The 12077-nt window shown below is 41.9% G+C and overlaps 1 protein-coding gene across 2 annotated transcripts in view; it reads right to left on the bottom strand.

The window, feature by feature from the left end:
- The window catches only part of BBOF1 (basal body orientation factor 1), a 53248-nt gene that overhangs the window by 33441 nt on the left and 7730 nt on the right, over positions 1–12077 (bottom strand). For both annotated transcript variants that reach the window (XM_021675028.2, XM_021675027.2), the window contains exon 3: positions 6760–6825. In XM_021675028.2, coding sequence (XP_021530703.2) covers positions 6760–6825 — 66 coding nt within the window. The remainder of the gene's footprint in view (positions 1–6759; positions 6826–12077) is intronic.

Below are 12077 nucleotides of genomic sequence, written 5' to 3'. Positions count from 1 at the left end.
GGGGGAGGGAGAAAAGGGGAAAGAGACATAAAAGAAGGGAGGGAGAGGAGAGGGGAGTGAAAGCAAAAGGACAAAGAAAAGGAAGGGGAGAAAAAGGAAAGGCCAAAAACAAAAAATGAACAAAAGATATTAAAAGAGGCCAGGCGCGGTGGCTCACGCCTGTAATCCCAGCACTTTGGGAGGCCGAGGCGGGTGGATCACGAGGTCAAGAGATCGAGACCATCCTGGTTAACATGGTGAAACCCCGTCTCTACTAAAAATACAAAAAATTAGCTGGGCATAGTGGCGCATGCCTGTAATCCCAGCTACTCGGGAGGCTGAGGCAGGAGAATTGCCTGAAACCAGGAGGCGGAGGTTGCGGTGAGCCGAGATCGCACCATTGCACTCCAGCCTGGGTAGCAAGAGCAAAACTCCGTCTCAAAAAAAAAAAAAGATATTAAAAGAAAGGCAAATGGCCATCAAACGTGAAAAAATGTCCAACCTACCTCCTAATAAAAGAAACATAGGCAGAGTCGGGTGGCTCACACCTGTAATCCCAGCACTTTGGGAGGCCGAGGCAGGCAGATCATGAGGTCAGGAGATTGAGACCATCCTGGCCAACATGGTGAAACCCCGTCTCTACTAAAATACAAAAAACTAGCTGGATGTGGTGGTGTGAGCCTGTAGTCCTAGTTACCCAGGAGGCTGAGTCAGGAGAATTGCTTGAATCCAGGAGGTGGAGATTGCAGTGAGCCGAGATCGCTCCATTGTACTCCAAGCCTGGCAACAGAGCGAAACTTTGTCTCAAAAAAAAGAAAAGAGAGAAATGTAAATTGAGACGACACTGAAATATCATTTCTCACCTATCACATTGCAAAAATCAAGTTTGAGGCCGGGCACAGTGGCTCACACCTGTAATCTCAGCACTTTGGGAAGCTGAGGCAGGTGGATCACTTGAAGTCAGGAGTTCAAGATCAGCCTGCCCAACATGGTAAAACTCTGTCTCTATTAAAAATAGAAAAATTAGCTGGGTGTGGTGGCGGGTACCTGTAATCCCAGCTACTTGGGAGGCTGAGGCAGGAGAACTGCTTGAACCCAGGAGGTGGAGGTTACAGTGAGCTGAGATGGCGCCACTGCACTCCAGCCTAGGCAACAAGACCAACACTTCATCTCAAAAAAAAAAAAAAAACGGTTTGGGAATAGACTTTGTAGGTAAAGCTGTGAGGAAACAGGCAATCTCATGCATGGTTAGTGGTATTATAGAAAGAACAGCCCAATATCTTTAAAGGGAAATTTTGCAGTACCTAGAAACATTATGTATTTTTCTTTCACCTAGCAATACCACTTATAGGAATCTATCCCAAAGATATAATGGCCAAAATGTGAAAAGACACATACATGAAGCTCTTTACTGGCACATTCATCGTAATAGAAGAAGCCTGGAAATCACCCAACTATCCATCAAAAGGGGACGGCTTTGAGCTTTACGTGTGTGTACCCCAAAAATCATATGTTAAAGCCCTAATCCCCAATGTGATGGTATTTGGAGGTGTGACCTTTGGGAAGCAGTTAGGTTAAATGAGATCATGAGGGTGGAGCCTCCATGATGGGATTGATGAAGAAATCAGAGCTTTCTCTCTCTGCCAAGTAAGGATCCAACAGGAAGTGGCCATTTATGAACCAGAAGAAGGGTCTCCACCAAGAACTCAATCATGCTGGCACCCTGACCTCAGACTTCTAGCCTCCAGAAAGATAAGAAATAAATATTTATTGTTTAAGCACCTCAGTCTATGGTATTCTGTCATAATAACCTGAACTAAGACAGGGACCATTTGAATAAACTGTGATACATCCACACAATGAACCATCATACAGCTATAAAAAAGAATGATGCCAGGTATGGTGGCCCACACCTGTAATCCCAACACTTTGAGAAGCCAAGCTGGGAGGACTGCTTGAGGCCAGAAGTGTTATTGCTTGGGTAACACAGTGAGATCCCATCTCTATAAAAAATACAAAAATTAGCTAGGTGTGGTGGTACTCGCCTATAGTTCCAGCTACTCTGGAGGCTGAGGTGGGAGGATCGAGGATCTCTTGAGCCCAGTAGTTTGAGGTTACAGTGAGCCATAATTGTGTCACTGCGCTCCAGCTTGGGCAACAGAGGGAGACCCTGTCTCAAGAAAAAAAAACACCCACACAAAATTAAAAAAAAAAAAAAAAAGGCAGGTACAGGTCTATGCATATTGCATGTTACCTTTAATCTAAGAAAATTATATATATAACCCATATTATACATATAAAATCTCTCCCACCCCATATATATAAAAATACACACATATATATGTTTATGACTTTTTTTCAGCTTTTCCCATAAGGCAATAGTTTTTTTTAGCAACTTTTCTCTTTTTCTTTTTTTTGAGACAGAGTCTTGTTTCGACGCCAGGCGCCAGGCGGGAGTGCAGTGGTGCGATCTCTGCTCACTGCAACCTCCACCTCCCAGGTTCAAGCAATTTTCCTGCCTCAGTCTCCCGAGTAGCTGGGACTACAGGCATGCACCACCACGCCTAGCTAATTTTTGTATTTTTAGTAGAGACAGGGTTTCACTATGTTGGCCAGAATGGTCTCGATATCTTGACCTCGTGATCTGCCCACCTCGGCCTCCCAAAGTGCTGGGATTACAGGTGTGAGCCACTGTGCCCGGCCAACGTTTTTCTTAATGAGAAGATAAAACACAAAATAAGGTTGGGCGCGGTGGCTTAGGCCTGTAATCCCAGCACTTTGGGAGGCCGAGGCAGGTGGATAACTTGAGGTCAGGATTTCGAGATCAGCCTGGCCAACGTGGTAAAACCCCATCTCTAACAAGAATACAAAAATTAGCCAGGCATGGTGGCATGTGCGTGTAATCCTAGCTACTCAGGAGCCTGAGGCAGAAGAATTGCTTGAACCCGGGAGGCAGAGGTTGCAGTAAGCTGAGATCGTACCATTGCACTCCAGTCGGGGCAATAGGGCAAGACTCTGTCACCAAAAAAAACAAGAAACAAAAAACAAAACAAAAAAAAACCACACAAACACAAAATAAATAAATGGTTATCTATAGGGAGAGGGAGAAGAAAGACAAAAGTTGGATTTCTTGGCATATAACTTGTTTTGCAGACTTTGGATCCATGTAAATATTTTTGATGATTATTACATAATTTTATAGGCAAAATTAATTTTTTAAAAAGCAACCTCTAAGTCAGGTGTGGTGATATATGCCTGTAGTCCTAGCTACTGGGGAGGCCGAGGCAAGAATAACTGCTTGAGGCCAGGAGTTCAAGACCTGCCTGTATTAGAGTAAATAAGCTGCTATTAAAAAAAAAAAAAAAAAGACCAGTCTGGGCAACATAGCAAAACCCCCATCTCTAAAAAAAATGAAATAAGAGAGATCCAAGATGGCTGATCACTAGCAGCTAGGGATTGTAGCTCCCAGAGAAAGCAAACAGAACGAGAGGACGCCACACTTTCAGACGAATTTTTGTTACCCACGGACTGGAAGATTCCCAGCAGAGGAGCCCCACAGGTCACCAGGGCGACTCTTGTGGCCAGTGTCGCGGTTTTGCCCGCACCCCTGCACGGCGGTTCTTGGTGCAGAGTAAACGGGACTGATCGATGTTTGGAGCTCCGGGAAGGTGTCGCCCATTTACCTGATTGAAGAAGGGACTCAAAAGGGAAGCCAGACCGGAGATTCCCAGGCAGAAAAGCACCACGAATCTTGATGCCACTGTTTTGGCCGGCACAGTGGGTTGCTCAGATTTCGGTGCTGGGAATCAACAAGTTGGACGTCCACTCAGAGACCTAATTTGAAAGCAGGCAATTACAAAGACAACAGGTGGATGAACTCACAATGAAGGGAAGAAACCAGCGTAAAAAGGCTGAGAATACCCAAGATCAGAATGCCTCTCCTTCTACAGGTGATCACAGTTCCTCATCAACAAGAGAACAAGACCTGATTGAGAACGAGTGCGTTCCATTAACAGACTTAGGCTTCAGAAAGTGGATAATAAGGAACTTTAGTGACTTAAAAGAACATGTTCTAGCCCAATGTAAAGAAACTAAGAACCTTGAAAAAAGGTTTGAAGAAATCCTAACGAGAATAGACAATTTAGAGAGGAATGTAAGTGAATTAATGGAACTGAAGAATACAATACGAGAACTCCATGAAGTATGCACAGGTTTTAACAGTCGAATTGATCAAGCAGAAGAAAGGATATCAGAGGTCGAAGACCAACTTAATGAAACGAGAAGACAAGATTAGAGAAGAAAGAGTAAAAAGGAATGAGCAAAGTCTCCAAGAAATATGGGACTATGTGAAAAGACCTAATTTACAATTGATAGGTATACCTGAATGTCATGAAGAGAATGAATCCAAGTTGGAAAATATTCTTCAGGATATTATTCAGGAAAATTTTCCTAATCTAGTAAGGCAGGACAATACTCAACTCCAGCTAATCCAGAGAACACCTAAAAGATATTTCTCAAGTAGAGCAACTCCAAGACACATTATTGCTAGATTCACTAGGGTTGAAATAAAGGAGAAAATTCTAAGGGCAGCTAGAGAGAAAGGTCACGTTACCCATAAAGGGAAGTCTATCAGACTCACAGCAGACCTCTCACCAGAAACCCTACAAACTAGAAGAGAGTGGGGGTCAATATTCAATATCCTCAAAGAAAAGAATTTTCAACCCAGAATCTCATATCCCGCTAAACTAAGTTTTATAAGCGAAGGAAAAAGAAAATTTTTCGCGAACAAGCAAGCACTCAGTGATTTCATCACCACCAGGCCTGCTTTACAAGAGCTTCTGAAAGAAGCACTACAAACAGAAAGGAACAACCAGTATCGGTCATCCCAAAAATTTACCAAAACGTAAAGAGTATCTCTTTACGTTTAGTAAAAGATGAATCTACATCAACTAATGGGCAAAATAGCCAGCTAGTATTAAATGACAATATTGAACTCACAAATATTAATATTAATTCTAAATTTAAATGGATTAAATGCCCCAATCAAAGACAGACAGGTGAATTGAATAAAAAGTCAAAACCCATCGGTACGCTGTATCCAGATCTATTTCACAAGCAACGACAAAGACTCAAAACAAAGGGATGGAGGAAGATTCACCAATTAAATGGAGAGCAAAAAAAAAAAAAAACAAGAAAAAAAACAGGAGTTGTAACTTGCGTCTCTCACAAAATAGACTTTAATAATAACAAAGACTAAAAGAAACAAAGAAGGACATTACATAATGGTAAAAGGATCAGTGCAACAACAGGAGTTAATGATTATAAATATATATGCACCCGATACAGGAGCACCCAGATACATAAGACAAGTTCTTAATGACTTATAAAGAGACCTGGACTCCCGCACAATAATAGCGGAAGATTTTGACACCACATTGTTAATATTCGACGGATCAACGACATAGAAAATTAATAGGGACATCTATGATTTGAACTTAGACCTGGAATAAGTAAATTTAGTGAATATTTATAGAATTCTCCACCCCAGGTCCACAGAACATACATTTTTCTCAATATCACATTACACCTATTTTGAAAGTGACCACATAATTGGAAAATTGGAAGTAAATCACTCTTCAGCATTTGCATAGCATTTCACAGACTCAAATGAAATACTGGTTGGCTGTTTGTTATTTTCTTCCCTTATTCCTTCCTGTCTCCGTTGTTAAGCACAATTATCGGCATAAAAGAGTTTTTTAATACATATTTTTAGATCGCATTCCAGCCTGGGCAATAGAGTAAGCATCCTGTTCTCTCTCCCCCTTTTTCTTTCTCTTTCTTTCTTTCTCTCAAAAAAAAAAAAAATGAAGTAAATACAGTAAAATAAAAAAATTAACAGCAACCTCTAAAAATCAAAAGCAAAATGTGTTGCTGAGTTGGTGGCATAACCTCACAGAAAAAATTTTCAAATGGTTATTAAACATTGCAATTTTATCATAGATCCTTATTGGTATATATCCTTTTTTTTTTTTTTTTTTTTGTGACGGAGTTTCGCTCTTGTTACCCAGGCTGGAGTGCAATGGTGCAATCTCAGCTCACCGCAACCTCCGCCTCCTGGGTTCAGGCAATTCTCCTGCCTCAGCCTCCTGAGTAGCTGGGATTACAAGCATGCGCTACCACGCCTAGCTAATTTTTGTGTTTTTAGTAGAGACAGGGCTTCACTATGTTGGCCAGGCTGGTCTCAAACTCCTGACCTCAGGTGATCCGCCTGCCTTGGCCTCCCAAAGTGCTGGGATTACAGGCAAGAGCTACCACGCCCAACTTTGTTTTTGAACTTTTTTTTTTTTTTTTTTTTTGAGACAGAGTCTTGCTCTGTCACCAGGCTGGAGCGCAATGGCACAATCTGGGCTCACTGCAACCTCTGCCTCCTGGGTTCAAGCAACGCTCCTGCCTCAGCCTCCCAAGTAGCTGGGACTACAGGCGCATGCCACCACGCCATTTTTTTATTTTTTATTTTATTAAAGTAGAGACGAGGTTTCACCACGTTGGCCAGGATGGTCTTGATCTCTTGACCTCATGATCCGCCCGCCTTGGCCTCCCAAAATGCTGGGATTACAGGCGTGAGCCACTACACCTGGCCTGAACTTCTATACAATTAAGCTTTAAGGTGATTAGGCTGCCCAGAGAACTTATTCATTCACTGTCATTGGGTGTTAAATACTTGAGCTTGCCAGAAACCTGACCACCCAGTAAGTGGAGTAGTATACATAGATAACTCACCAATTTTTCCTTCTCCTCTTGGGCTTTTTCCTTTGTTTCTTTTAATTGCTGTTTCAGTTTTTCAATCTGTTGAAAATCAAAATACAGGGTCAGGAAGGTAGAGAAACTCCTCTATGTAGACTAATTTCACACAATACAAAAACTAATATAGCAGGAGAGGTGAGTGAGGTGAGAAGAGAAGAGGGGATAAGAAATTCCCCATACCTCCAGTTTCTAAAACCTGGCTATCATCAGAATTACCTGGACAACTTTTTTTTTAATTATGGTAAAAAAAAAAAAAAGCAACATTATATTTACCATCGTAACCATTTTAAACATATAGTTCAGTAGTGTTAGGTATATTCACATTGTTGTGCAACAAAGCTCTAGAACTTTTCATTTTACAAAACTGAAACTATGGCCAGCAAGGTGGCTCACGCCTGTAATCCCAGCACTTTGGGAGGCCGAGGCAGGCGGATCACGAGGTCAAGAGATCAAGACCAGCCTGACCAACATATGGTGAAACCCCAACTCTACTAAAAATACAAAAATTAGCTGGGCATGGTGGTGGGAACCTGTAGTCCCAGCTACTCGGGAGGCTGAAGCAAGAGAATCGCTTGAACCCAGGAGGCGGCGGTTGCAGTGAGTTGAGATTGCACCACTGCACTCCAGCCTGGACAGAGCGAGACTCCATCTCAAAAAAACAAAACAAGACTGAAACTATACCCAGTAAATCCCAATTTTCCCTTACCTCTCCCCAGCCCTTGGCAATCATCCTCTACTTTCCTATTCTATAATTTTGACTACTTTGGATACTTCTTGAGTGGAGTCATACAGTATTTGCCCTTTGGTGACTGGCTTATTTCATTAAGCATAATGTTCTTGAGGTTCATTCACGTCATAGGATGTGACAGGATTTCCTTTAAGTCTGCATAATATTGCACCACATGCATACACCTTTTCTTTATCCATTCATCCCATTGATGGATAATTTGGGTTGCTTCCACCGCTTGGCTATTGTGAATAGTGCTGCAATGAACATGGATGTGCAAATATGTCTTCAAGATTGTGCTTTGGGCTGGGCATGGTGGCTCATGCCTATAATCCCAGCAATTTGGAAGGCCAAGGTGGGTGGACTGCTTGAGCTCAGGAGTTCAAGACCAGTCTGAGCAACATGGCAGAATCCCATCTCTACTAAGAAATAAAAACATTAGCCAGGTGTGGTGGCAAGCACCTATAATCCCAGCTAGAGCCTGGGAGGTGAAGGTTGCAGAGAGCTGAGATCACGCCACTGCACTCCAGCCTGGGTGACAGAGTGAGACCCTGTCTCAACAACAAATATCTTGTTTTGAATTGTTTTGGATATATTAAATATATCCAGAAGTGAGAGTGGTAATTCTATTTTTAATTTTTTGAGGAACTTCCATACTGTTTTCCATAACCACTACAACAGTGTGATTATGGAATAATAATCACACCAACAGTGCACAAGCATTCTAATACCTCCACATCCTTCCCAATACTTGTTATTTCCTGTTTTATTGATAGCAGCCATTCTTATTTTTTATTTTATTATTTTTGAGACAGAGTCTCGCTTTGTTGCCCAGGCTGGAATACAGTGGTGCAACCTTGGCTCACTGCAACCTCTGCCTCCCCAGTTCAAGCAATTCTCCTGCCTCAGCCTCCTGAGCAGCTGGGACTACGCAGGCACATGCCACCACACCCAGCTAATTTTTTGTATTTTTAACAGAGACAGGGTTTCACCATATTGGCCAGGCTGGTGTCGAACTCCCAACCTTGTAATCCACCTGCCTCAGCCTCCCAAAGTACTGAGATTACAGGCATGAGCCACCACGCCCAGCCAATAGCAGCCATCCTAATGGGTGTGAGGTGATACCTTGTTGTAGTTTTTATTTACATTTATCTGGGTAACTTTTTTGAAGAAAAGTTTATTTTTTTAAATATTTTTTAAAAATAGAAATGGGGAGGCTGGGCGCGGTGGCTCACCTGAGGTCAGGAGTTAAGAGACCAGCGTGACCAACATGGAGAAATTCCATCTCTACTAAAAATACAAAATTAGCAAAACAAACAAACAAAATTAGCTGGGCATGGAGGTGCATGCCTATAATCCTAGCTACTCAGGAGGCTGAGGCAGGATAATCGCTTGAACCTGGGAGGCAGAGTTTGCTGTAAGCCAAGATCTCACCATTGTACTGAGCGAAATTCCAAAAACTAACTAAATAAATAAATAAAAATAGAGATGGGGTCTTGCCATGTTGCTCAAGCTGGTTTCAAACTCATGGCCTAAGTGATCCTCCTGCCTCGGCCTCCCAAAGTGCTGGAATTACAGGCATGAGCCATAGAGCCTAGCCAAGACAAGTTTCAAGAAGAGTTCAAAAAATTCCCACACTAGTCACTCGTATACATTAATTTTGCCATATGTGCTTTGCCTTTCTCTTGTGTGTATGTGTGTGTGTGTGTGTGTGTGTGTGTGTGTGTGTGTTTCTTTAGTGGTAAAGGGTAATGTCAATTTCATCATGTTTATCATGACCTTTTACCCCTAGAGATTTCAGTATATATATTTTCCTTTTTTTTTTTTTTTGAGACAGATTCTTGCTGTCACCCAGGCAGGCTGGAGTGGTACAATCTTGGCTCACTGCAACCTCTGCCTCCCAGGCTCAAGTGATTCTCCTGCCTCAGCCTCCCAAGTAGCTGCAACTACAGGCATGCACCACCATGCCTGGCTAATTTTTTGTGTTTTTTGTAGAGACGGAATTTCACCATGTTGGCCCGACTGATCTCAAACTCATCACCTCAGGTGATCCACCTGCCTCAGCCTCCCAAAGTGCTGGGATTACAGGCGTGAGCCACTGTGCCTGGCCATTCAGTATCTATTTCTAAAGAAAAAGGGCATTTCCTTTTATAAGCACCATAAAATTATAAAGATCAGGAAGTTTAACATTAATATACTATTATGTAATATATACTCCATATGAAAATTGTTACAATTATTCCAATAATGTCCTTTATTGAAATTTTAAATTTTTCTTGTCTAGGATACAACCCTTGATCATGCATTGCATTTAGTTGTCATGTGTCTTAGTCTCCTTTAATCTGGGACAGTTTCTCAGTCCTTGTTTTTAAATAGACTTTTTAAAAATAATACTGGCCATTGGGTTTGGCTGATGCTTCTTCATGAGTAGATTCAGGTTGTACGTTTTTGGTAGGCTATACATAGTACCTAAGTGATGATGTATCCTTTTCAGTACATCACATCATTAGGTGATTGATGTTAATTTTAAGCAATACGTTAAGGTTGTGTCTGTCCAGTTTATCCACCTAAAAGTTATTTTTTCTTTTGTGATTATTAAGTAATTTATGGGAAGATCTTTTGAGACTAGGCAATTATCCTCCTCATCAAACTTTCACCCAATAGGTTTTAGCATCTATTGGTGATTCTTGACTGATTCAGTTATTACTATGATGCCAAATGGTGATTTCTCTAACTCTATCACTCCTTGGAAATTTATTAAATGGCATTCTACTGAAAAAAAAAAAAAAAAGCGAAAAAGGCTGGGCACGGTGGCTTGCAGACGCCTGTAATCCCAGCACTTTGGGAAGCCGAGGCAGGTGGATTACCTAAGGTCAGGAGTTCGAGGCCAGCCTGGCCAGCATGTTGAAACCCCGTCTCTACTAAAAATGCAAAAATTAGCCAGGCATGGTCGTGGCACATCTGTAGTTCCAGGTACTTAGGAGGCTGAGGCAGGAAAATCCTTTGAACCTGGGGGAGGTTGCAGTGAGCCAAGATCGCACCACTGCACTCTAGCGCGACAGAGCAAGAGTCCGTATCAAAAAAAAAAAGGCTTCCTTTCTATTTATTAATGTATATATTTATTAGTAGTATATACTCATGGATTTTTATTTCATTCAATAGGTTATAATCTATTACTGTCATTATTTATTAGGTTGGTGCAAAAGCAATTGTGGATTTTGCCATTCTTTTTTCTTTGTTTTGTTTTTGAGACAGAGTCTTACCCTGTTCCCCAGGCTGCAATTCAGTGGCACAATCTTGGCTCACTACAGCCTCCACCTCCTGGGTTCAAGCAATTCTCCTGCCTCAGCCTCCTGAGTAGCTGGGATTACAGGCATGAACCACCATGCCCAGCTAATGTTTGTATTTTTAGTAGAGATGGAGTTTTGTAATGTTGGTCAGGCTGGTCTCAAACTCCGGACCTCAGGTAATCCACCTGTCTTGGCCTCCCAAAGTGCTGGAATTACAGGCGTGAGCCACCTCGTCCAGCCGTTCTTGCCATTCTTTATTAGGTTGAAGCAAAAGCAATTGCTGTTTTTGCCATTTTTTAAATGCACCAACCTAATACTTTGATTGTCCCAGAGTTGGCCAATGGAAGCCCCTTCAAACAAGGCCATGTCCTTTAAAATTTTTTATTTTCTTGCACAATAACATATTCCAGACTCATCTCTTTTTTTGGTTGGGGGAGAGAATAGAGTTTCACTCTTGTTGCCCAGGCTTGAGTACAATGGTGCAATCTTGGCTCACTGTAACCTCCGCCTCCCATGTTCAAACAATTCTCCTGCCTCAGCCTCCTGACTAGCTGGGATTACAGGCACCTGCCACCACACCCAGCTAATTTTTGTATTTTTAGTAGAGACAGGGTTTCACCACGTAGGCCAGGCTGGTCTCAAACTGCTGATCTCAGTAATCCACCTGCTTTACCCTCCCAAAATGCTGGGATTACAGGCGTGAGCCACCATGCCCAGCCTCATTTTTTTTTTTTTTTTTTTTTTTTTTTTTTTGAGACAGTCTCGCTCTGTTGCCCAGGCTTGAGTGCAGTGGCACAATCTTGGCTCACTGCAACCTTTGCCTCCTAGGTTCAAGCAATTCTTGTGCCTCAACCTCCCAAGCAGCTGGCACTACAGGCACACTCCACCATGCCCAGCTAATTTTTTGTATTTCTAGTACAGATGGGGCTTCACCATGTTGACCAGACTGGTATCAAACTCCTGGCTTTAAGTGATGCACTCACCTTGGCCTCTCAAAGTGCTGGGATTATTACTTTTGTTTATTTCTCAAAATGCTGTAAAAAATAAATAAATAAATAAAAATAAAAACAAAACCAAAAAAAAAAAAAACAAAAGTGCTGGGATTACAGTCATTGGCCACCATGAATAGCCCAGCCTCATCTTTTACATTCCCTGCTCCAGTCCTGAAATCAACCATTTCTCCAAGGAATGCTAGTTTGTTTTAGAAGGGAATCTGAGTAGCTTTTTAAACTAAAGCCTTGTTGACATGGTTGTAGAATCAGAGGATACACAAGTAA

This window comes from Aotus nancymaae, unplaced genomic scaffold, assembly GCF_030222135.1.
Source record: "Aotus nancymaae isolate 86718 unplaced genomic scaffold, 86718_ANA_hifiasm-v0.15.2.pri h1tg000011l, whole genome shotgun sequence".
NCBI lineage: Eukaryota > Metazoa > Chordata > Mammalia > Primates > Aotidae > Aotus > Aotus nancymaae.
Note: the sequence above shows the minus strand (reverse complement) of the source record. Positions and strands in the feature narration are given on the sequence as shown.